At 37.5% G+C, this 27,622-nt stretch overlaps 1 protein-coding gene across 2 annotated transcripts in view; it reads right to left on the bottom strand.

Annotated features, from left to right (window-relative positions):
- PRKCE (protein kinase C epsilon) overlaps positions 1-27,622 on the bottom strand; it is a 300,197-nt gene that overhangs the window by 187,606 nt on the left and 84,969 nt on the right. For both annotated transcript variants that reach the window (XM_069800306.1, XM_069800307.1), the window contains exon 2: positions 10,863-10,926. In XM_069800306.1, the coding sequence (XP_069656407.1) occupies positions 10,863-10,926 (64 nt within the window). The remainder of the gene's footprint in view (positions 1-10,862; positions 10,927-27,622) is intronic.

Below are 27,622 nucleotides of genomic sequence, written 5' to 3'. Positions count from 1 at the left end.
TAATATTCACTTATAAAATACTGCTAATAGCTTGCTTTATTCTCCAACAGTATAAGGAATGGCTTACCACTGAGAGGCATAAACACACATATTTAACAGTACCTAACATCCAGTAGTAAAACAGAGTCCAAGAGCCCCTCTTAATGATGGCCACGTTCACTAAAGACAAGGGCTTCCCATGGGTAGTGTTCTTTATTACTCTAACTTTAATCTCTTATTATTGGGACACTCACAGTACTGCATGATCATAACCTGAAAACAAAAGTAACAGCAAATATAAATTTTGCTGATTTGCAAAATATATAAAGTATTAACTTTTCTCAAATGCTTTATCTTTACTGAAACTCCATATTATGCACCAAGGTTTTTAATATTGTTCACTCTTTCTAAATGGAAAGTGCAAAAACCTGAAATTATTTAAGATACTGTGGCAAACAAGCACAGGTAATGGGACTGTCTTTTTAGAACATCTGCTTATTATTTCTAAGTCTAAGAGTTTGAAATTCAAGCTTTTACCTAAGAAGTAATGATGGTACTTTTCAGTTAAAAGACTGATTCTTTTAAATATTTTTTTAAAACATAAAAAAATTATTTACCTCTACTCAATATATTATAGCACTTTTTAATGCTTATTTTCAATGGATTCATGGAATAAATATGCAACTGTATGCAGATTTGGAGCCTCTACTAAGAAAAAACTTTCCTAAATTGACTTCTGTTTCCAGCTATACTCAAATATTTTAACCCGTCAAGACTATACTCAAAAAATACACGGGTTTTGAGACTCCAGCTGTTTACACTACTGTAGAACTCATTTTAAAAAGAGAGGTAGATTTTTAGGCTATGTTGAAGGCAGTAAACATTTGGTTAATGACGTTCACAAAAGATAGGAACGGTCCCAAAGTTTTCACAACCTCTATGGTATATGGAACAGCCAGGAACATGGCTAGACCTGTCTTTAATACATCTATTCATCCCCTAATCAACTAATCAAAACAGACTATACCAAGACTTTTTTCCTCAATGATACTAACAATAAACAGACTTGACTATTGTTGGGGAGCATAAGGGTGAAGAGGGAACGGATCAATTCAGAGCACACTACTGCAACAATAAAAGTGTAGAGAAAAACACCACACAAATCATAGGAGAGTATAGGTTATGTATTTTATGAAGTAAAACAAAACAAATACATCTAAATTATAATATTATACATATTTTTCACATCACATCATGCTATACCATAAGCATTGGATTAATCTATGTTGTGTCTTCTATCATGAAATAGTTAGCCATATACAGTTTTCCAAAAATGTATTTCTATTTCAAATCTTATTACTAGTTCGTGTTTCACTTATGTATGAAAATACCACTATAGTTTTTAATTTGATACTTTTCTCCAGTTTTCTTCAAAAAAAACACACTAGGCATATGCAGTGGTAAAATTAAACATGCTTATTCCAAAGACTTTGTACAATTTTGTTAGGAAAAAAACAGCATATGGAGATCAGAGCTTTTACTACATAAATGGAGAAGAGAGGGACAGCAGTTTGGAACATGGTATGTATACGAGCTTCATCACTTTTCTATTTCAGTCTAATGCAATTTTCCTTAAACAAGTACAAACTCTTACAATACAGTACAAAGGCACCTTTAAACCAAATCTTCCATCAGTGTCTTGCTCCCTGCGAAGCACTTGTTTTGGCAAACAGCTAGAAGCCTGCCAAGAAAAGGTCATCGATCTTTGCCTGAAAAGCTTGAGCCAGCTTTATACAGTAAGGGCTTATTACAAACATACAATGCTTACCACATGTTCAATCAGCTAACTGGACGCAATCCAAGGGATGGCTATAAATCCATGGAGAGACGTTCCTTATGCAGCCATTTGCCACACAAAGTCAAAATTACATAAGCACCCTTTGGAGAACCTCTTCTTTGAGCAGTGCAATTTAAAAAGATCATGCACCAACAGAATGAATTGTCACCAAGTGCTGCTTTGCGTTTGCACTGACATCTTTAAAAAGAATTTGGGGTTTGAACAGTTAGCCTGTAAGGTTCATTTTCCTAACCAAATGCCTGTGCCATTACTGCAGTCAGGGTTAACCTGCAAGAGCAAAGAACTTAATGTGGACTCTGACACTATTATTTGACAGCTCCTCCCCTCAGGCTTTCTGGTTATTGTCATTTGGGCAACAACACACAAATGTCTGCTTTCGGGTGCCATGCTGCCAACAGGTGAAATGTCTGGCTGAGCATCATAACCTTCCAGTTTTCATATTAGTAAAAATGCAATGTTTGGGGGGTTTGGGGGGGGTGGGGGGTGGGGGTGTTATTTGGTTGGGGTTTTGTTTGTTAAATAAACAAACTAGAAACTCAAGATCTGGATGGGCAAATATTTCTTCCAGTTGTAAACACAGTCATAAAATAGATGAATAGTTCCAAGAAGAGAAAGAAACAAACCTAGAAAAAAAAATTTTCTTTTTTTTTGTAATAAGCATCCACACCAGCACAGAGGTATTTTAAGATTAAACCAAGTAAGACCCAAGAGAAAAGACATATTAGTAATAGTTATGAATTCTCTCTCCTAAGAGGAGAAAATGAAGGCATAACAGAGGGAGAAAACTTTGCAAATCGGTTTAAGCTTCTTTTATTTCTTTGATTTTACCCTTTTTCCTCATTTGTGGTCTGAATGAGTGCTGATCTATTGGCACTAAAGCAATAAAAAGCTGAGAGGGGAAAAAAATAATCCCCCAAACTCTACCTACATAAAACAAAACCTTCAAAGGTTCTCAGTTGATACACTGCATAATGAGTTTTGAAAACAAAGATTCTGGTGACATTTGAAGTTGGCTCACACACTACTGCTTGCTCTCATTCTGTTAAAGCAAGGAAGTCTATAGAAGGAAAACCAAAAAGCTACTGTAGTGACCTACCTTTACCCAAGCTATGAATAAAAACATGAGATGAGGCCTTTAGAAGCAGAGTCCTCCTTACTGAGACTGAATAGAGCAAAGTAACAAATGTGTGCCTTCTTTCTCTGATTGGATATTTTGCTTTACATTGGGAAGGGAGAAAAGCTACACAATATGGACGCTTCAAACCCTACCTCCCTGAGCACACGATATTCCTGAGAATTTTCAGGGGGAGCTGCATTTGTGAAAGAGCTCTAATTTGTAAACCTACCTGAGCCAAGTGACTGAAGACAGAAACCAGTTCAGCACTGTCCTGTTCAGATAGTTTCAGATTACTTTAATTCCCAGAAAAAAAACACAGCCTTGAGTCTAAAAATATAATGTTCATGTGGCTTGCTAAGTCTTGGTAAACAGCCTCCCAGGCAAACAGCTTCCTTACTTCACAGATACTTTACATTTTATCCCTGGAAGACTGCCTGCCCCAATGCCACAACAGATCCATTTGCGCAGATCCTTTCCACTCCACCTACAGCTCTGGAGAAGCTGCAGAGACTTGTTGGGGCCCCCCAAGGGCACCGCACTCTGACTCCACCTTTACCTCTCCCCAGACTCTATATGGCTCTTCCTAAGTCACTTCCAACATACCAGCTTCCTCTCAGACATTAAAATACAGACGAAGGTAAGGATGTGTCTGTGCTGAATGCTCAATAAACTCTGGGTTGCAAAATAAGAGGTAAGAAGGTCTCTGCAGTGAAGCTATCTGTTACTCTCCTTTTCCATGTGGTTACCATAAGTGCATGGGTTATTATACAATAGGTTCTCCACCCATTCTCATTTAAAAAACAAACAAACAATCTAGAGAAGAGGTAGCCTTTGTAAACAAGCGGTTAAACCAGCACAGACAAAACTAATACAATAAAGAAGGTTGACTCCTGTGTTAAAAATCTTAAAATGCAATTACGCGCAATGAAAAGTTGGTGATTAACTTGAAACTTTCTTTTAGAGAGAGATGCTACTGCCAGGAAGAATAGCAAAGGTGGGCTAGAGATACATCCTGATGGAAGGCATGTATCAGTGGGTACAACAATTTGTACCATCTAAAAAACTGAGAAATGTTTCTAGAAAGAGGTGAGCTGCTTTCCACCTACTGCAAGAATATTCAGCTGCAGTCTCTCTACCTAGTCATATACTAGAAATTCTGAACAAACAAGCATTCTTTCATAGCCTGTTCAACACCCCGAGATCAGCTGATGGCTACCAGAAACTATTTCATGGTCTGCCTGATGAATCTTTCAACAGCATCATGAATGTCCCAAAATGGCAACAATCAGAGATAATTTAAAAAACCTCCAACCTGTCAATATTTGCAATAGAAGACATTAGGGAAAGAAAACACCACGCTTCACTAACACAAATTCCTGAAACAACCAAGCAGAAAGACTAGTTCCTGTATGTGTGTCATTTAGACTTTGAGATTTCTGGGTAAGCACCTTCTGCTGTTCTCTGTTCAGACAGTAGCTAGCACAACCAGATTTCATTTTCTGGGCCCTTATAGCATAAAAAGCATAATTAATGATGATGACGACAACAACTACAAAATAGTCTAAGGAACAAAAGCTCTGACAAATGGATACATTAGGAAATGTAGAGACAGTTTTCAATCTGTGGGGTATTTTCTACTAACAGATCTTTGCAAAAGGATGCTACAACATGGAATACGAATACATTTTTTCTTACTGTATTGATTCTACTCAAGTTGGATCCCGGGAACAAATGCTGTGGATATTCTGCTTAACAAGCTGTATCTATGTTATAGATTTATCAAGTATGAGACATAAAAATGGCATTAAGAAGCACACCCTGCTTCTGCTGATACTATTTTCCTTTTTCCTGCAGAACTTCTGCCATAACATACACCAATCAGCAATAATTGTATTTGCAAAACTGAGAGCCTTCAAGTAAATGGGAAACCTCTTCTAAACTCATATATTTTTACTTAAATGTTAAATACATAATCTGATGTAGTCAGAAGTCTAAGAACTTCTTTGTTGGATATTTCAAAGCAAAAGGCCAAATAGTCAACCTAAACAAAATGTTTTGCATTCACAAAATACTGCCATGACTTCAGCTAACAGGTTTTATTGTTAAATATCACCTTAAGTTCTTCATCCTGTGAAACTTAAGTATCTTACAAGCAGATGAATCTGAAGATAAATGTGTTAGAAAATGTAATATTTTGTAACTACATAACTTGTACACGTAACGGAGAACTTCCAACAGGCTGCCTTCTGCAGTACGTACCACCTCCAGCACGAGCTGTGGTAGATTTTGCAATTCAACTGCCCACTCTAAAATGGTGAATCTGTAATTGTATAGAAAGACAATTGCATAATGCAAATTGGGATACCTAAAAATGATAAATAATCATTACAAGTGATTAGACATAGTACATAGAAAAAGTTTTGAATAGTTCTTAATTTTTTATTACGTTACCTATAATAAATAGTTAAGAAAAATACTAATGTGTCAAGGTTATTCTGAAGTTATTCTACAGTTGATTCAATACTGACATACTGCAAATGGTAACTTAATTTGTAAACTGGTAGAAAGCTACCATAAGTAACTGTATACATTTGTCTCACATAAACCAATAATTCCAAAGAAAGAAGAAATCTACAATGACAAATGCAGCAGGGAAGTCATAAGCTTTTAAATACAGCAGCATCTGTCTGTCTGTCTATATAAAACTGACTTTGTTGAAAATGTTTTTAATCATTCCTCAGGCAATCTACCTCTCTTACCCACTTGATGGCCATCTATTATTCCAAATTATAAATTGAATCTTTGTGTCATCATATTAGTTATGTTTTCAACTTTCAGCCTGCATTTGAATCTTGATCAGCTACACCAGAGCTCTTAAGTATTTCTGAAATCATTCAAAAAACTTCACTCACGAAACTCTATAAGCACCAAAACAGACAAAAAAACACTGCCAAAGCATGTCAATAAAACAGTCAGAGTGCACTTCAGCCTAGAAATAATGCAGATGCTACAGCAACACTGAATTAATACAGAAAATCAATATGACCTTGGACAATAAGCAGCACTGAAGAAATAAATGACAGCATGTCTTATAGTCTCCAGTTCATTGAAAGACTGATAAACAGATACACCCTTCTCCATAGCCCTGGCAGAACTTGAAGATAAAAGACTAAAAACCCATGCAATCATTAGATCCATTTTGCGAAGTAACAGAAAATTAATATGATAGATCTTTCCCAAGCTAATTACTTCTTACAAACACCAGTCTATTATAAACTTTGGTTTTCTTATAACTGCATATATAAAGTGGAGTCACCAGATGTTTGGTTAATAGCAGAATTGACTGATTATATGCTTTGCAAGTCTGAAAATATTTTGGCAGAGTAACAACCACCACCACCCCCCATATTTTGATCTGGTCTCCCAAAAGCAAGTTATCAGAAACACTTATTCTTAAAGATCCTGTGTGCTCGCCTATGATACAGTATGTGGCTCAATGAAATTAAGCAAAAATTTCCAACTAATACTACTGGATGCCGTGTCAGGTCCACAGAAGCTCCATTTGTTTGTTTGACCACAGGGATTTGTTTTTTAAAATATCCCTTAAAGTTCTGAGTGGACAGGTACTATTTGTCAACACTTTAAAAAAATCCAATAAAAGTATTAAAATTATAAACAAATATTTTTATAAATAGAACTTTACTGATTAACTGTTGCAGTTATTTTAGCCTGGGAATAGATACCTTAGTGCTTATCTACATTTGGGAAGTTTCCACTGACACAGCTATTTCCATTAATGGGAAACACAAATACATATTTACTCTGAATGCACAGAGCCATTTTAAATAAAATAAATCTACAGAAGGTAAAAAACCCTGCAGATCAATTTTGGCATAGCAAGTGTAAAAACCTGAATCACAGGTGTTAGGGAAATACTGGTTACATAGTTTAAAATGGAGACTTTTAAAAAAATCTATTTTAAAAGTTGTTTTCTCTCCTTCTTTCTATGTCCACATCAGCAAAGCATGCTAAAGTATTTTGCAGAATTGGTTTTGAAAGCATAATAAGGGAATGTCCATATTTTAGCAGAAAAATTTAACTCCTAAATTTTGAGAACATCACCTTCCACACAATAAACAGTTCATTTACCATTTTCTTTTCAGTATGTGGGCCAGACAGTTCCTACTACAGAATTTACAAAAGATTGCTAAAATAAGTAGTTACACACCCTCCCTCTCAGTGCAGAACGAACATTCAGAAGCTATAAGCAGGCTCCAAAACAGGATTAGTGTAAAGATGATAAAAATGTTCCTGTTGGGTTTGTTGTTGTTCTTGTAAGCGCTTTTTACGTAGTTTGCTTTCCACTTCTCAGACTTTAGCATTTGTGTTTTCCAACCTTTTTCTGCTTCAAAGACTAGAATTGAATTGGAGCAAGTTCTAGGAAATGATGTTTTCAGAACAAATCCAAATTTCCTGAGGTCCACTGGGAGAGCTGGCAGTGCCACAAGATACCCACTGGAGAGCAGTCTAAAGCCTTAGGTTTCCAGGCTGCCCCCTAACAAGTGCACTGTTACTGCTGGAGAAGCAGAGCTTCTCCTTCAGGCGGCTTCTGAAAGAAATTTCACAATATAGGAAGTGGCAGAGAAGCTGGCACAGCTCTATAACCTCCCATGGATTTGTAGCTTGTCTTTAGAATGGGAAAAAAATTGTCAGTTGCAAAGCCAACAGCTCAATCCTCCTTCCTACAGTTCCACATAAAAATACTGCTAGATGCCAGTATTGATATCTAAGGGCGGCTCTCAAGTCTGTCTCAATGTGACAGGGAGAGGCAGGAGTACTCTTGACCTCCCCCTGTAATCTGCCATACTTCCATCTTTTCTGTACACCTAAGTCACACAAGTGATGAAAAGTCCATGACTGATTTAGTTTAGAGGAGGGGGAAGGAGGAAGAGAAATTGTGTACTTTTGTTGAGGAAGTCAGCTTATAACAATGAACTGTTTTCATTGTTTTGCCACATAAGTGCAGACAGTGCAGAGGGATAAGCAATCTGGCAGCTGGAACTAACGGACAATTGAATTTTAAGAGGTATATGGTAACAACATCTTATGTCAATATTACGTAAAAGCTTACTAAAGCTATTGAGAATATACTACTAATGAGAATGATTCTTCTTTATCCACCATTTAGGATTTTATATGTAAACTTCCAATCTATATATCAATTTATTCACATAAGGGCTCACTTGGAAAATTAGAACTTTTGCCTCTTAGAGGCAATTTAATAGAGGACAAAGCTCTCTGCATATTAATGGATTCAACTAATCTTAAAGTCAAATTATACTAAAACAGAATTTGGATATCTATCTTAAAAATCTTTTAGAAGTGCCAAATAACTGAAGTTACATTATTGATTGCTGATAATTAGAAACCTGCATATATCACATAGAAGAAACAAGTCCAATTTTCAGTACACGTAATTACAAGACAATACCTCAATGGCTGAGGGGTTTTTTTATTGCCTGGTTGTTTTTTTTTTTTAAATACTGCTAACTGAGAAACATGCAACATGATTGCTTCCTCCAATTAAAATTGTTGCTACAGGTATTTTTATTTTCATAAATTGCCAATTTTTTCCCCTCCAGAATTTGAGACGAAATAGTGATACCCATTTGCACAGCGTGTACATACAACGCTATGTAGTCTGTTGCTATTCACAATGAAGACTAGAGCTCAAAAACAAGATCCTGGTTAACAAATTAGGTCAAGAGTAGCAATCACCTCAACCAACCCTAGCCACTCAAAAGTCATGCATTTAGTCTAACGTTAATCTTATGTTCCTTCTATAGTCAACAAATACAGATCAACTACAGTGAACTGCCCCATTGAAATGCATGAAATACATAGCAGATGTATTCTATTTACATACATACTTGTATATGTGTATACACATAGAACTAATGAAATAGGCTTTTTTGAAACATATAGAATAAGTTACTTTCTGTGTGGGTTAAGTGTTCAAATCACCACAGAAGGATGCATACAGTTATTATATTAAGCTAGGTGCTCCACTAAGGTGAAGTGTGAAAAGACTCATCCAAAATTACCTAGGCCTCAGCCCTAATAAAGCAGTCTAAAAATAGGATTTCATAACATCGCTAACAAAACACCATAAAAACAGTTTATGACCTGTTGTACAAACCTGGTCCAATTTTCCTCATGAGGAAAATCTTAACTTCCCTAGAAAATTTTGCAATACTTCTACACAACACTTTTCCACAGTTATTTAATTGTATGGGAAAGCTCTAAAACTATGCAAGTTCTATTGCATTTTATAAGCACACCCACTTCTCCAGGGTTCCACCAAATTCACCCTAACTAAAGCCTCTTTGTCTTCCCAAGGGCTTCCCATAAGACAGCATTTCAAAAGCTGTTTCCCCTCAGTGGTTTGCTCCCATTTGAGTGCTCCCCTTCAACGCTAATGCAATGACACAAATTCTAGTTCTGCGAATTTCTTTCCAAGCACCTTTCAAGTGTCAGAGGGTAATGCACCACATAATATAGGAGACATTACCATAGGCATATTTTCTTTTCCTGTATAAAAGGTTATAGAGTTTTAAAGAACTTTTGAAGTACAACGTAACACCATTCTTCCTGCCTTTTGACAGTCTGACACACCTGAATGCATCTTGTGATGGAATAGTAACACTATGCTCATTTGGGTATCAATTATCAATGGAATGTTAGAAGAACATCTACCTGCCCTATGACAGAACCACACCAATGCCTTTAACCGCATTTTAGTTCCATCACTGGCATGCCAATTAGCAAGATATGTAGAAACTACTATTTATCTGATATTTTCTTCAATATGCACAAAAAAAAAAAGGCAGAGCATATCTTATGTGGGCGCGAAATGTGGCTATAAGATGAAGTTTAAATAATAGTTTGCTTTGTTTTTAAAATACAGAATTTATAGCAATATGTGGTTTTGCAAGCTACTGTTAGTAATTGGTCAGAGCACAACAATTCATTACAAAGAACAGAAATACAAACACGTTCTTCTGCTGTTTCTCAACTGCACCAGGCAAAATAATTTCATTTCATAGCATTTTCTATTCAGCTCCTGTCAGGGTTTATGTGAATCTTCTTTATGTACTGTGAACCAACAATAACCTCTAGTGGAACTCTATGAGCTACTGGGGAAAGCTGATCAGTGGACATAATTTAAAATAATCAAACCCAAACCAGTCATCTAGACCATTTCAGCAGGTCAGGCTGTCATCAGGAGCATGATTAAAATACACAGACTTGCTTCTTCATAAATTCTCTTATTCCCACCGTATATCACCTGACTCTCTTCCCACTTAAGAGCACAAAAATATCTTAAGAATTTAATAGATATTTCTCTTCCATCTTTCTTTGGTTTTCTTCCAACATATAACTGTTGTGTCATAAAAATGAAAACACCTCTTATCATTCTAATGTTTTGGTCATTACTTGAAAAAGAAAACATTTAGTGGAAAAATACCAAATATGAGAATAATTTAAAAAGCAAATAAACTCTTCTCCCCAACTTTGACATTTTATCATTTCTACCTACATAATGATTAGTATTCTTCCAAAAATAAGAATGTGGAAGTTTCTTCTGGACATTAATACTACTAAACTATTCTCATGTCATTACTGTCCTTTCAGCTGGTATTGTTACCATCGGTGATTAACAGGGTAAGATGACCTGCAACTGCTCATTGACTCACAGGCAGATACATCAAAATGTGTTCTTTTTAACTTGAGTTCATACAGATTTAAGAGGATATTGGCACAGCACCTCCTCTAACACTCCCATTGCAGAGGCCCTTGGAAGATTCCATTCATGAAAGAATAAGATAAAATATTGAAAGGCCCTACCTTCACCTGACGATCCTGAAAGGTCTATGATGACATACACTCTCCCTTCTGGCTCCAAGTCAATCTGCAATCAAGAAAAGAATTAGAAAAAAAACTTAGAATGGTTCCCAAAGCAAGTGACTGCACGTGCAGGAAACAAAATTTTCCAGAACTTGTGACAGCTAAGGTGTAGGCAGAACACATGGGCAGGTCTACAGTTCACTACCAACAGAGCAAAGAGGTGTTGAGGACCCTGCACCTCCACTGAAGTAAAAAAGAAGTGTGTGCCCTTAGCGCTTGGAAAGCTTGAACCCAGTGAATTTTACAAATCAAAATATTTAAAGCACTGTTAAAGTTCTGCCATACATTTGAACCACTATTTCCAAGGAGACAAGGAAGAAAGTTAAAAAGTGGTAGTATCGAATAACTTTTTTTACTGTAATTTATACTGACCCCAGCTATGCAAATGTGAAAAACAACACTGTGACCTATTCAGATTCCAGCGAGACAGATCAGCTCTGGTCACAGAACAGGGGAAATGAACACACACAGTTCGTACAGCCGGTTAACACGTGTTTATAATACTCCCTTTGTATCCCCATTGGGAGAAAGACATACATGCTTTATCCCCTTATTCTAAAATACAAAAACTGTTTATTTCTGCACCATTCCGATAGATTTTAAGGAGTCTTTGCTCTTGTGGAGATCACCTTCACTCAGCATGAAATACAAGTGCTCAGTATCAAGCTGCTGTACTTGAAGATTTCAGGGGCTGTGGGAATAAACTCCTGTACATTTAGGCACCGCAATGAAGAGCTCATTAGAAATCGTCCTGTATTTTACCAAACATTTCATCAGCAACTCTAAATACTGCTGGATTTGAGTATCTTAATGGTAACCCACACACTACAGACAGTTTTTGCAGCCACCCATCTCTCAAAAATTAAACTGTAACTAAACCACTATGCAATCAATAGCTCTTACTGTCACATAGCAGTTGTCACATGATTTCAGAGACCAAGTGAAGTGACATGATGTACATTAATACTATATTTTCAGTCTATTTTAGTAAGTAAAGCACACAGATCAAGTTTCATGCCCGCTGCCAGGGTGCCTCAGGGGGCCTTGTCTGCCAGGGCCTGTCCTGTGTCCCACCACTCCAGCCAGGAGCGGGCAGTCAGGGAGGCACAAGGACAGCTCCAGCCCTGGGCATAAGGCACCTCCCTAGGGATGGGGGCGGGGCCAGGGCCAGGGCCAGGGCCAGGCTGGGATATGGGCCTGCAGGCAGGCCCAGCTCAGCAGAGCCCAGGGCTGGGCAAGGCAGGGCTGTGAGGAGCTGGAGACCAGCCGTGCTGCAGCATCACTGGGGCAGATGCTGACAGCCCCTGGGGGCTGACATGGGGTCCTGGGCCCTGGGCAGCGTGGGGGGAGCCCCAGGGGCCACAGACAGGGACATTGCAGCCTCCTGGGCCCTGACACTTACACGGGACTTGATGAGATCAGGCCTGCTGTGTACCAAATCAGGTTACACAGGGCAGGTGAGAAAACGGGAAAAGGAGATGTGCCCCAAAAAGCTCCTTCTTCCCCCAAGTGAAAAAAGCAGCAGGACTATGGGTCCTTGTCGGTGCCAGACCAAACGGATGCAGGGCAAAAAGAAGGGAGCATGCCTCATGACCGGAGTCCAGCCAAGCCCTGCTCTCCACAGGCAGAAACCCCAGAACTTTCCTGACATTTCTGCTACACTGAGGCAACTGCACATGGGGCTTGTGGCTGGGAACAGGCTACCTCCTCTACCACCCCACCACAGCCCTCCTCCTCCCACGTCATGCTGCTCTGCCGCAACAGGGGAAGGTGGGCCTTGCTTCACCCCTGTCAGCAAACAACACTGAGCTGCCTCCTAAGTCGTGAATGACATCAGGCTGTGGCACTAGGCCAACATGAGATGATAATCTGGAGATCACCAATTCACACTAATAACTTGGGAGACCAATCTGTTATCTTTGCCAATTAGCAAGTAAATGAGGAAAGGAAGGAGACACCAAAACATCCAGGCTATGCCAGGCTTCGCCTGTCTACATTCAGCAGGCAGCTTCATGGGGCCACCTTTTTTGTCTCCAGGTTCCTCTCATCACCTGAGAGGACCTTTAAAAGAGGGGCACCTCATCTCTTTCCCTCTTTTGGGCCACAGCTGCTGAATCTATCAGGGTGATACAAGCTCCTCCCTCCATGAACCAGCTTCTCACAAAAACACTTCTGTGCCTTTCAAGAGTGAACTGGTAGTGGAGTTCACAGGTCCGGCTGATGTCATCGGACCAACGGATCAAGAAAATTGTCTCAGCAGCTGTACTGTAAATAGATGAGGCAGGAAATAGGTGCTAGCAAGGCCAGGGGTTACTCAGAGGAAAGGAAAATGGAAGCATGGTTGAGGGTTTTTCCATAAATAAAGTGTTGAATATTAAGTAAAGTCATTTTTAACAATTTCTGAACTGGCAACATGAGTTTTGGGGGGGAGTTTTGGGGGGGGGGGGGGGTGTTCGGTTTTAAATAAAGCTACTGATCTTGAAATATTGCTCCTCTCCCTTTGCAGTTTTTTAAATAAGAAAAATATTAGAAGATCAGAGGCACAGGTGCATGAATACACTTTGATGTCTATGCTGAGGGAGGCTTTTGAAAAACTGATATAGCACTCAACAGATGGCTGCATTAAAGACAGGCACACCTAATGCTCTGTTTGTATCAGTACTATATACCATTTGGTTAAGCTTTCAGTAAAATACTTTATGCAGTTTCAAACCCAGTGTACACACACACATACAAAAAACCCAACACCATTCCAGCAGAAGACTCAGGCATCTGGAGGAGTTGGTGACCATCATCACAAAATCTCTGTTCTGCCCATTTAAGTACAAACAACATTGGAAGTAACTTAGGAAAAAGGCTGGAGGACTGAACCCAAGTTTCCATTACACATCAAGTGGACTGTTTTCATATAAAATTTATTAGAAATGCTGCTTACTTATTTTGATTCAGAACTGATTCAGAATGATGCTCTAAACAGAATGAACTATTTATAAAAGGGAGTCTCTTTTACAAAGAAAGTATGTTTCAGTCTTAAAATGTTCTAATACCAATGAGAATGAAATGGACATATTCTTATTTTTAGATTTATAAAATACTCACATTTCATTTCAGTGAGTACCTATGGTGACAGTCTTATCAGTCACATGAATTAGTACTTTTGCCAGAAGCTGGCAGCTCAGCTGCCTCAGCTGACCTTACATACAAAGAGAACACCCCCAAAATAGCAGAATCCCCTAAACTGATGGGAATCCTTCTCAGGTCTTTCATCATTCATGTATCAAAGCAAGTATGGAAAGAAAATGACTGATTTAATTCTAATTTTGCATAAAACGTTTCTAATTCAATGCTTAGAAACACAGTGGTATAAATACGTCCAGAACAGTCAGATTACTAGAATGTAAACTACATGCCTTTTCTTTCAATCTGCACATTAAACTACACTTAGAAGAAGGTGGGGACTATGCAGTGTTATTTTATAAATAACAAAAGATACACACAGCACAATCTAAAGTTTCCAGAATTTTTCACCAAATGCCCTTAGTCATATGTAACCAGAAACAGAATGACTGGCCAAATTCAGCTAAATATAACAGACATCCTTGAATGCAACGGAAACAGTCTGATCACAGCAATTCTGATTCTGACCCTTCTCTGACTAAAAATACTTCTCTCTAAATGCAGCCAAGCATTTATACAAGCAGAGAGACACTATGAGAAGATATCTAAAAACACACGACTGTTCAAAAGGACAACAGGGAACAAGGCAAGATGCAAACTAGGGATGGGACAGAGGAGTTGATACAAGAGAAGCTTTGCTGTAAGCAAGACACATTGCAAAATATATGCCTAGCACATACACACCACATTCTCCACGTGCAACAAAAGATGTAACAACTATCATTGAGCAAAATGTTTGATCACCAAAGCATTTTATCCTGTTACTGGCCCATGCTATTGCTGTGACTTTTGTTAAAATACAGAGTTTTAGTAGGTGCAAGTAAGATTAATTGTAAAGGTACTTTAAACAACTACTATATTGCTAAAATAATCCTTCGTGGCAATGTATTGAGATGAATACAATGATTGCTGAAAAGCAGCACAGATCTTGAAAAACTCCAGGCATTAATAAAGCATATTAGGAGCCTGTTTCAGGGAACAAAAGGCAACCATCCATAAAACCAGACATACTTTCAGAGGAAAAAAACCTGTGTTGAAACCATGGCCAAGTTTCAGCATATTGAAGGCATTTATATAGTTTCATAGTCATTAATGGATTTTATTTTCAACATCCTTCTGAGACAGTTCCCCATATGTAAAATGAGATACTCTCAAAGGCACAAGCTAGACTAAATGACTTGCCAGAAAGTCATACAAGAAGTCTATGGTTAAACAAAAACTGAACTCTGGTCTCTTGGGAGTCTCTGGACTGCCCACTGGGCCATTTCTTCTGTTCTTCAGCTAAGCTTCACTTTGTCAAGCAATACACATCCTGTCTTCCTGCAATATCAGAGACGTCCAACTACGGGGGTTTTTTGGGTTTTTTTTAAACAACTTTAATGGGTACACATCTAGGAGGCAATTTCTTTTCCATTCAGTCCATACTCATCAATAAAAACAATATCAAACAAAAAATTGCCGAAATATTTCTCTGCAGCATTTCCAAAGCATCACAATCCTTGGGCAACTCTGGACTAATGTAAAATTTAATCAAAATATGCAGAAGATTGTGAAAATAAATCAGCTCTTCCTCAAGGTTAGTTTTTTGCAAGCTTTTAAGTGCTAAGTGTTCTTCTGAAAAACTGAGTCCTAAGCTCATCTAGAAGCTCACTATTTTCCTCCTCTCAGGTGCAAGACATAATTCCCACTCCAAAAAATATGAAACTCGGACAGAATTCTCTTAGACTAAGATTTTGCTAAGGAAACAACACACTCTCTCTAATCTTATAGGGATGAAGAAGATTAGAATATGCTATGCAATTATTCGGTTGCATCGATGCTTCATATTTGAATAGGAAGATGATTTTACATTCTTGACCACTGTACAGCCTGAATCATTCCATCAACATTTGGGTGTGTTTTTTTTCACACTAGCTGACAGCACCAGCAGAGGTTTTGTGTGCCCTATGGAGCAAACTGAGGCCTGTTGTAAACAAGTGATAAACCACTACCTTCAGTGGCTCAGTGCTCCATTACCATCAGTTTTATTTGATCATAACAGAGCCCATCAGCCACCTATGTTCCAACACAAGAACGTCACCTAGGATTAGGTGCACTGTACTCATTTAAACACCAACTTGTCTCTCGAGAGAAATTTAAGGATAGTCATTGACATAAGTCTCAGATCTGAAATATAAAAATGACTAGAAAAATGCATTTTCCATAACCGAACTTCCTAACAGCATAAAGGTTGAGTAAGTTTTACTCTGATGTTCCTCAGCTAGACAGTATATGAAACACAGCAAAATATCTTCAACCACAAAGCTGTTTAGGATTTTGGCAACAGTATAAACCTAAATGGACTGTATAAGCAACAGAAACAATTAAATCATAAAACCTGCTTTACACCTCTTGTTGTGATGTTCTAGGATTATCTGATATTTAGATAGCTTAAAGCATAAACCTCCAAGCCCATGATCTGTCACTGCAGATGGTTATTTGAGTCATATAGGACTTGAGAAGTCAGTATGTATTAACTCTTGCTGAGCGCAGCATAACAAAAAGTTGCTCTTTGAACACACAACTTCTCTGAAAGGAGGAGGGAAGGGATTGTGTTTAAAGAGCTGATATCTGCAAAGGTTGGGGGGGTTAGGTCAGCTGTTTTGAGGGGCATTTACTTTTCCAATTTTGATAAAATATTATTTCCATGAAAATGCATGAGAAAATCAGAACAGTTGTAATCTAATAGAAAATGACTAGAGACAGAATCTGTGCTGGTCTTTGTTCTTTAACCACAAGATTTTTCTGCTTCAATTTAAATAGCTAATAGAGTACCTATTTTAACTTATTTAATAGAAAATAAAACATTAATAGTGACACTTTTCAGTATAGTCAAAATGACTGCAGACCAAGTAATTTAAAAACTTTCAAAACCACCATCATTGTTGGAACAGAAGCAAACTTTTGACCTAAACAACAGCTAGAGGTAAGATTAAACTTGCAAACTTCCCCCAGCACTCACGCCTGAATCCCTAGCAAGCTCACCTAAAATCGACAGCTTTGCAATAGGCTACGTAAGGTCAGCAAAATAGCTGAGAAAATTTTATTTTATCATATTATCTGAAAATTAACAGATTTCACGTTACATCATTAATTACATGAGGTGAAGTTGACTTTTAAAGAAATTGCCCCGAAAACACGTCAAGAAAGCTTCCCTAGAACCTCTGTTTACCTCCATGATTTTTTTCCCCCACAGACTCTTGGTCTTCTGGCCAAAGGAAGCAGGTCCCTTTCAGAGTCAGTGCACTGCCACAGAGTTCACAGATCTGCCTTTCATTATGAATGTTACATATTTGATTACTATAATTACAGAGAAACATAACACAGCTTGCCGCATTGTAATTGACCACAATGATATAAATAAAAGTTAAGAAATTTTGTCCACAGGGGATTCTATCATTAAAAGTAATCAAACATCTTGGATGACCTACAGAAAAGATCAAACACTTTCCAATGCCAGACACATGCACAGACATAATACAGACAGAAGCAGCCAGGGAAAAAACAAGATTCAGCTGAAATAACCACAGTATTCAGAAATCAATTCTAAAACAAGAATCCTTCCATTACTTAATATAGCACATACTGATATTCAATTGCAGTGTCCTGAATCATGTGTGATACCACTTCGATCTTCCACTATCTATGGTACCTAAGGCCTCCCAGGCACCAATGGAGGAACATTTTTAAATGCATGGTAACATACAAATGCACATGTGTTTGTGCACAAGCATGCACACCTGCACACTCAGAAGTCACATACTCATTTTGTGTATTACAAGGAAGAACAATTTTTATGAACCACTGTACTGGGACTAGGGTCTTCATGGTTCATTTTCTGGTAGAGTTCAGAAAATGAACTTGGACAAATGGCTGTATTTACATGCCGCAAGACAGCAGAGCAGTTCAAACGGCTGCAAAGGCATCAAGCAGCATGACCACTGAAGGGTCAGTGCACGAAACCAAGAAGACAGGAAGACAGTATTTTCACTTTCTTGAAAGCTTCAGGTGGTGATACCTTCACAAGGTATTAACTATTATTAAGGTGTTTAACAGTTATATGCCCAAACTGGTTAGGGTTTCTAAACACCTAAAATCAGAATTCATGAGAATGGGAAATGAATCAATGAGAGAGAAATTTCTTCATGAGTGGAAAAAGAAGTCAATAACCTTGAGGGATGAGGCTGCCTAGACTAACAATTCAGGGCGTTCTGTACTTGAACAGGTCGATGGAGACTCATACCAGCATGAGTGTTTCCAGCATGTGTGTGTTCTGTTTTCTTGATTTATTTAACCCAGTACAGTTACTCTGGTGACGAAAATGTCTTCCATTAGTATGGCTTATTCCCCTGCCTTCATAAGACTAAGTTACATAGTGCATTTTCACTGTACTATAACTGTATCCACACTAGAAATGGAGGTTGCATTATTTCAGGAACAGTAATGAAGATGAAGTATGAAGAACCTATACAAGCCCAGAGATAACATGAAGTACGCTGAATAAGAGCTGGGTTTGGCTGAACAACACTCAACTAGACTTTCTGAGTGAAAGGACAGTAACATCACCTACAAAACAAAAGTCTGCATAAAGCCATTCACTTGAAACATCTGCTAAATGTATTTAAAGAAAAGAGCACAATCACTTTCCCAAGCAGATGGTTATTTGATTTAAGAATAAAGGAATTGCATCATGTGGTAAGATCTGACCTGTAATTTCATCACAAGGCTTTTCAAAATGTATTCTTTAATGCACTAATGCAGTGGCACTCTCCAAACCATAGGGAAGTAATTAGCTGTCACAAAATATTTAAAACGCATTTATCATTTTGGCTTATGGACATTTTTTAAATGTCATGCTACAGAACTGTAACCAGAAGGGAGGGGGTTACCTACACACCTAGGAATAAAATGCCAAATAGAGAATCAGGACTGCAAGCACATCACAGTTAGCTGATTACTACATGTTAAAAACTGATAAATGCTGTCAAATTATTTTACTACAGTACAATTTCAGATAACCATTTGCTCATACACCTAAGCCAAACTCCTAGTTGGCACATTTGTTCAGTCTCAGGAATCACCCAAACATGATGATTTAATCACACAGATATTTGGAGTTTCTCCTAATATTTCGCCTGAGTAGACACCTTTGCAACACTTTGGACAATCATCATGAAATAGCTATCTGCAGAAGAGTAAGTACATGGATAAGCAGAGGACCTTAGGATTGACTGGTACTTTTCCTGGTCATATACAACAGTTTTTGTGCACTGCATACATTTTTCCTTATTTCCTTAAGGGAAGTAAGGAAATAGCGAAATTACTTAAGTAAGACTTACTGTGTGAAGTCTTACAGATTAAGATATCAAAGTAACACTACCTATTTCCTGTAAAGCATATGGTATTTTTCTTCTCTTTATGGTCAAAAAGCTCCTTTCTTGCACTCTCCTCCTGCCAGGTACACTCTGGGAAACTCAAGACAGTATACAGTAGGAAATATCCACACAGCATTACCACACGAAAAATAAAGGAAATAGCCATGTTGATTTTTCAATCTCAAAAATCAGGGAGATTAACAGTTGGAAGATCCAAGACTGAGGTGGCATAAATTCAAATCCTTCCTAAATGAGGTAAAAAAATCTCCAAAGGTAGGATATAAATAAGTACTAGGAAATGGTGATATTTAGATGATGTGAAGTTGCCCTTCAGTTTTTCACCCATTAATCCTATTCTAGTCCTCTGTAAAAAAGATTCTGGAACTTGCCTATTAACCAACTGTATTTTAAAACAGAAGTTTGGAATATCAACAACACCCTGGCTTGAATAAAGGTCTCAACTGCCTCAGAGTGAAGATCTTCCCAGACTAACTATTAGAAAATAAATATACCTTACATGAAACCTCAGTGCAAACTGGGCAGACACTTCAGCATTGATCTCAGACCCTTCCCACAAAAGGTTCACATTTTCAGTCTTTCAAACACTACTGCGCAACACCTCTTAGTAACTTCCGAGAGAGATCCTACTGACTTAGAATCATCAATTAGTCAGTTAAAAGAAAGTAGCAGGGAACTGAATCCACTTTGGCTCGGTTCTATTTCAGGTTCATTTGTAAGTAAAGCTGTGCTAGCTTTGTTCCAGTTAGCAACGAATCTAGGTTTTGTTCCAACTAAAAAAAAATAAATAAATTAAAACAACTACTGTTTATGAGTTTGAGTTCAGTTCAGCTGTCTGGGAAGAAAAGAGAAAGGCCTTTCTTATCTGAAAGGCACATTAAATGTACTCGCCATTTGTATTCACGATAGAAATTAGTCCTCCATTAGGAAGGAAACAGCTTGTTTCAATATGCTGCAAATGGACAAACTGTACTTTGATGACACTCGCTGGAACCTTTAAGTAGCTTATTGATGTGCAACGCCGGCATCAGCTGCAAGCCAGAGTTCATCAGCAGATGGAAGAAAAACTCTGACTGGCAAATTCTTACTCTTCTATTTTGTCAATTCGATTTAGATGCGAATGAGATTCCCTCCCCACACACACCCCCAACTAAAGTGGCTGAAACTATAGAATATGCAATTTAGATAGCCCTAGAGGTGTGCCCAGAGGCATCTTTGATCTCAGTAACTATGAATTACTAAGCTCTTTCCCCCAATTTTCCAGAAAATGAACAATATCTTATTTTAGGAAACACCTGTAGAACCTATCAAGACTTGCCTGAAAATTCCCCAGCATCCAAGCTGCTCCTCTTTCTGTGCAAAACTGGTCTTTTAACATGACAAAAATCCCATTTTACTTTGCAGTTTACCTTAGTGTACCCTTCACAAAATTTTGGCTGATAATCAACCTGTCAGCAGTGCTGAAGACCACTGAGTCACCACATAGAGTGACTGACCTCAGTTGTTTTTTTTTTTTTCAAGTCTCATCTTGGCACCCAAGGCCAAAGAACAACGTCAGAGGGCTGAACTCTAACTACCCAGAAGGCCAAGCTGCTCTGAGGTAGTGCCAAAGAGGAACAGCCCTGTGGACTACCATGAGGCAAGAAACAAAGAACACTACTTCAGATAGGCAGAACTTAAGAAAGCTGATGAAATAACATAACACAGGGACTGAAATATCTTCCATTAAAAAACACAAGTGAATGAGAAGAACAAAGGACCTAGGGAAAAGAGAATGGGAACATACAGAGACAATATATATACAGCTCAGAAGTGGCATGAAGTTGTCACAAGCAAACAACAGGAATAAATAATATTTCAGGAGCAAAGCTATGCTAAAATTACTCAAAAATGATAAATTCTATTTTGGAAAAAGAGCCATGCTGCTCTACTTCTAACCTCATTCTTATATCTTAGAATGCTTCCCATTAGTATTTCAGCTGTCCTGCTATGTCAAAAGACCAGTTTGGGTTTTTTTTTTTCCTAACATAAGGGATAAGCTTTTAAAAAGTAATAAAAAACATTTGGAACAGTTTTTAAATCAAGACACCAAAAAATGTTAACTTAAGAGGTTTTATTATTCATCCAGGGAATTCCAAGCTCATAATTTTTTAAAAAATACAAGGTCTCTGTTTAGATATCCTTATAATTGATAATTTTTAGTAACTTTAATGCAATTTCTAAAAATGTGTCTCCTACTTTCCCATTCAGGTTCACCACATATACCCCTCTATTTCTGAGGAAAGAAACTGGAAATAGAAACAAAAAAAAGGAATAGTCACCTTATAGAATTATCTAAATTTGGTTACAGAAACAGAAGGAGATTGCAAAAATACGACAAAAATATTTATTTCCCAGTTAAAAAAAAATTCTTCCTCAAGCACCAAGATGAAAGCATGAATACACAAGCTTGAAGAATTACAAATAAACATTCTTCTCTGGGTTGCGAAGCTGGAAGGAAGAAGTATGTTCTACACAAATATTCTCTATGTCCTTTCACATATGTATCTGTAACCTGAGCTGCTTTACAACAAACACTGACATTACAATAAACATTGCATGATACATGAACCACAATAGTAAAACAGAATTGGCATCAAGTCTTTAAACAAAAGTATCCTTCCTGGAAATAGCTCTCCTACTTACAGCCTGCCAAGAATTGCATCAATTCAGAGAGTTTGTTCAAGTTATGCTAAAAGTTAAGTTTTAAAGAAATTTGGAAGAAGAAAGGAGTTACTTGCAAAAGTATCTGCTTTTTTAAAAAAATGCATCTTTTTAAATGTTTGCTCAGTTTAGAATGAAAGACTTCATTCTGCCTTCACACTACGTGACACATGCACCTGCAAGCCATATTTACAGTAACTGGCTGCCGTGCAGATACACTAGTCCTTTTCCATACTGAGCACACACACAGAGTGCACACAGAATGATGTCATATCTGCATCAACCCCTCTGAGCCCCCAACTTCCCTGTCCATCACCCTTTCTACATTGGGGTTTTAAATAAGGATGTCTATAACAGACTGGGAACTGGATGCACCTCTCAAGTCTCAGTCCAGTATCTAAAGAGCAATATCATTCCTAAAGGAAAAGTTCATTTCTAAAATCTTGTATTAGATAAACATTTTGCCAGTAAATGTGGCAGTTTCAATCACACAAAATTATTAATATTAGATATGTTCAATCATTCAATCCATGAAAAAAGTAAATTCAATAATGGCATCAAAACACTTAATTTTTTTTTTTTTGGTTTCTTGAACAAATACCCAGAATTGGCAAAAAATACCTCAAAAACTTGACAGAAAATGTAGCCCCCAATGCTATCTTATGTGCCTTTCTAAAAAACTGCCAGAGGAACCAGCATTTTTATTTCCAGAAGAAAACATCATTGGAACACTCTCTCTCTGGTTCTATTTTTTTTTTCCTATAGAAAGTACTACAATAAGATCTTTAGATACCATTTAATAGTGTTGGGTTTTTTTAACATAGTTTTTGTCTTGCTCTGATGATGTTTTATCCTCTATTTAATCATCAGATTAGAAAGATTAATGAAGCTAATTCTGTTAATAAAATGGCTATCCTGAGGACTACAATTATCTTGGATTCACTTCTGCAGCTTTAGCCATAACAAACCCAGAGCAACTCTGAGACTCCTCGGATGTCAGCTACAAAACACTTTGTTAAAAGGAAAACTAAACAGAAAACTGCTATAGTCCATGCTACCCATGTTTAAATGTGAAAAGGAAGATCAAGTAAAATAAAATTTAGTAGCTTGATACATGCTGCCAGGCAACCTATATTCCATGAAATGGATAGACCAGAACATAACATCTTGAATACAGAGATTACAGAAAAGGAAATGGCAAAAATAGCCACTACTACTATTACTGTTCCTGAAAAGTCAGACGGCAGAATCCACCAGCCAGAAGTGGCACACCAGGAACAGATACAACTTCAAAAACCCCTAAGAATAAACACGTTCTAGCATATGCTGCATTATCGGACATTTTTCTTCAGCATTTATTTTCATTTCCTGGAGTGTTTTAAACTGAACCACATGCGGAGTTCTCACATGTTAGATACGAGTCTGACATGAAAGATGCTGGGTAAACCTTTTTAAAATCTCGCTCCTTCAGACATCCATGCAAGCTTTCCAGTAGTTCCTGGATTTAAGAAAAAAAAAAAAAAAAAAAAAAAATCAACAAAATTCCCCCCTTGAAACTTAGCCTGCCTTGTATTATAGTGATTTGGTTGTTCCTCTTCTAGTCCATGATGAAACAGGAAGTACAGAGTCATTTACAGGTGCATTCGGGTTTTGGTCTTTCAAAAAAACTGATTATAATTCCAACTTTTTTTTTTTTTTTTTTTTTTAAATACAAGAGTATTCAGGTTTGGGTAATTTCTTTGTAAGAGCTTAGGTTAGATTTTTCACAGCCAAATAGTCAGGGCTCCTGGAACTGGACTCAGGATAGCTGAAGAATTTTTGTTGGTTTAGATCTTAAAATTTAGTGCTGTACTTGTAAGAACCACCCAGTTCTGGTAGTGGAGAGCATAGCATGCTGCCTACTTACTCTTTTACAGAGCCAAGTAGAACAAAGCTAATACCTGTCTTTCATGAAACGCTTTCAGTGTTTTCTGAAAATGTCTAGGGATGAAGGATCTGCTACACCCCTTGCTAACTGGTTTCATTAGTTTATCACTTTTAATGTGAAAAGAAATACGTGCTTTGCTGTTCATTTTAAACTATCTGGCTAGCCCTCAGAGTTCTTGTTTTACCCTTCTCAGATTAAAAAGCCCTTTATTTTTCAAATGTATTCTATTTTTTTAAATGGCACTTTACATATCCAAATTAAGTAACCTCCCATTGTTCCTTTTATTTAAAGCAAACCACTGAGCTCAGAGTTTCTCCCTAACCAGAATTTCCTCCAAAATTTGAATGCTTTTAGAAATCCTACTGTGAGCTCTGCTATTGACCTGCTGGGTTACTCTGGGCAATAAACTTAATTCACCCTCCATGTGCCTATTTCACTCCTATAATTAGTCTTATCTAGAGTTCAAATTCTATGAAGTTCAGGCTCTCGTTAACACATTTATGCAATTAGACCCTGATCTCTTTACCATTATCTACATTGGAGTTTGCAGGTTCTAGGTATGCTGCCATATTAATAGTTTTATTTGAACTGCTAAATTGACAAGGAGTAATCAGTCATTATTGTAGCCTATTGATAAACTGCACATACTTCTGCTGTGGTGCACATATCACTTCCCAAAAAGCAAGAAACCTTACCACTTGATTTACAGAAAAATCTCCATTTAGGCGTTACAGCATCAGGCTTTGCAATTCTAATTCCACACAGAGAGGGCAGAGATAGGTCCTGCAGCAAGTCTATCTGGCCTTCAGTACACTTTTTTGTCTCCATTTCCAATCAGTTTTTTTAAATGTCGACCACCCATAATCCTCCTATACGCAGCCTACAGAAGGAGGAGGAATAATTTCACACCTGGGGAAAGTGTCATGAAAAATCTGTCATCTGTAAGGAGCGTGGAGGCAGGCAGGATAGGCTTCTTCAGGAATGCATCTAGTTTCTGGATACCCTTGTTCCTCATCCCTCCATCTCTGGTTGGCCTACAATTTCCATAACTGCTATCCCACACAGCTTGCCATAATCTCTGCCTCGGACAACCCTATAATCAAAACTTAGTCCTACCAAAGTTTGTTTCAAAACTCTCTCTCCAGTCTTACCTTAAAAAACTTATCTTAAAAGGTGATCTGAAATAGGAACTATGTACTTAAATTCTTCAGTAAATGTGTAGGAACAGGCCCCAAAGGTCTGCCTGCCCAGAGTAACAGCAGTAGTCCCTTTACTCCAGAGACTTCAAGGACAGAAGTGGAAGGAAAGTTGCCTTTGTATTGGGGAATAAAGGTTCTGAGTGTGTGGGTTTGGGGTTTTTTTGTTTGTTTGGGATTTTTGTTTGTTTGTTTTGCCCCCCCCCTTTTTTTTTAATGCAGTGTTTTTTCCTTACTAGTAATAAAGATGAAAATGATTCATGCACAAGTATGACCTTGTTAACCGTCTGGGCAACCCTACTTCAAGTAAGGCTCTCTGGGGAATCCTATTGATCTCCATGATGTCTGTATAACATTGCAGAGTGAGAGTTTTGGACTGTTTCCATTTCTGATTCTCTGACCCTATCCAATCTGTTGCTTGTGCCTCAGTCAAATATGTTGCATTTTAACTTTTCCCAGGAGTCTACACAGCTTCTCTTTTGGGTTGTTTGAGATTTCATTCTCTGCAAAGCAGCTGCCTTTAAAAGTGCTTTCAGTTTATCCCGTTGCAAAATCATTCCCCCCATCAAGGAAAAAGATTCCCTCTCTAAAAATTCAATATACATACATGTGTGCATGCTAATAAAGTTTCTAACTATTTAAGATAAAGATGCAGTGGGATCCAGTAAAGATAAAAGGATAAAAAACGTTAGCATCCCCAGGATCTGGCTCAACTAGTAGTTGGTATTCAGCCATGGAGATGTGACTAGTTCTGGGTAATTTCGTCGTTTTTCTTATACCGCCCTCAAAAAAAAAAAAAAAAAAAAAAAGAAGGGAGAGAGATTATGCAACTTTGGAATTGTGTGTTCAGAACTGAAGTAATGCAATTTAGCAGCATTTTCCATATATAAAATCAACTGGTTTTAACACCATGAACAGTCCCAACAATAAGCATGAAACATTATTAGCAGGTATTTCAGAAGTACTCTAATGAAGTTTCTTCCACTTCATAACAACACTGAACACTCTCCACCTAATCCGGCAACAAGGAGAGCTGTTACTCCTGGGACAGTCAGGATCCTACAGGCATCCAAGTAACATCTATAAAACAGGTACACCCTGAAACACCCTACAAGCAAGTACAAGGCACAACCTGGCAGCCACACTGGGCTCTCCTGATACTCCTCACCCTCTGTCCCCTTCACTCCTCTACAAATTGTAGACTGTTATTTAGTGTAGACAATGACAGCTTTTCTGACTGCTACCATAGATTTACAATAAAGTAAGGGAACTTTTTACTTCACTTTGATCTCACCCCTTGAACAATATCAAAGGAAGGAACTGGACCTCTCTGACTCAAAGTATGAACTTAATACTCAACTAGTTTACTCTAATTTATTTTATTATCATTTAAATGAGATGAGGTTCCCATCCTCCCTTCAACTTTTGTTATAAAAAAATGCACTGTGAAAAATACAAGCAGCAGCAAACATGCTAACATTAAAAACAATGGAGACAGACTAGCTCTCCTACTACATAGGCATGTTGCACAGATCTCACAAGCTCTAACAGACATTTTAGCAAGAAAAAATCAATACTGCAATAAAAGACAATAAATACAAAAGCTAGTTAGCATCATTTTGAGACCTAACATTTTATCTGCACAACCAACACTTCTCAAGAATTTTTTTCAGGTACAAAATTAACTTACAATTAATGAATCAATATTTCATTCAGAATTATTTTCATAACACATGGCTTTGATTTTATAGCCATGAACCAAGGCACATTTTTAAAACATGAATAGATACCTGTTATATGCTGGAAATTGTAGGCAATTCTGAGTGTCCAAGAAACAGCAGCTCATTCTGGGAACCACAGTCCAATTAAGGTATACTAGTGCAACAACTACTTCAAATACCTCCTACTCTGACTCTTGAATTCCTATGTTATTGTAGCTTTTTCTAGAAATTTAAGCAGTTATTTGAAAAGATATTTTTATACCAAAAGATTTCAGTTGCTAAGGTTAAAAATCTATTGCTTGCATTTAATTATTACTGTCATTTTATATAAAATTAGTGAATATTAAGCTTTCTGAGAGCTGTAAATCACTGTTATTTCTGCACCATGTCAATATTTAGTAGTATTTTGTTTATAAAGTCATTAAAAGTGGTAATACAATATATATAAAAACCATGGCTTCCTTCTCATATGGCTAAGCAAGCAGAGCATACATCAAGCCAAACTGTATGCTTTACTCTCAACTACTTAACCTCTTCCTTTTAC

The sequence above is a fragment of the Haliaeetus albicilla genome, chromosome 13, assembly GCF_947461875.1.
Source record: "Haliaeetus albicilla chromosome 13, bHalAlb1.1, whole genome shotgun sequence".
NCBI lineage: Eukaryota > Metazoa > Chordata > Aves > Accipitriformes > Accipitridae > Haliaeetus > Haliaeetus albicilla.
The sequence above is the reverse complement of the archived record's forward strand: the minus strand, read 5'-3'. Positions and strand labels throughout refer to the sequence as shown.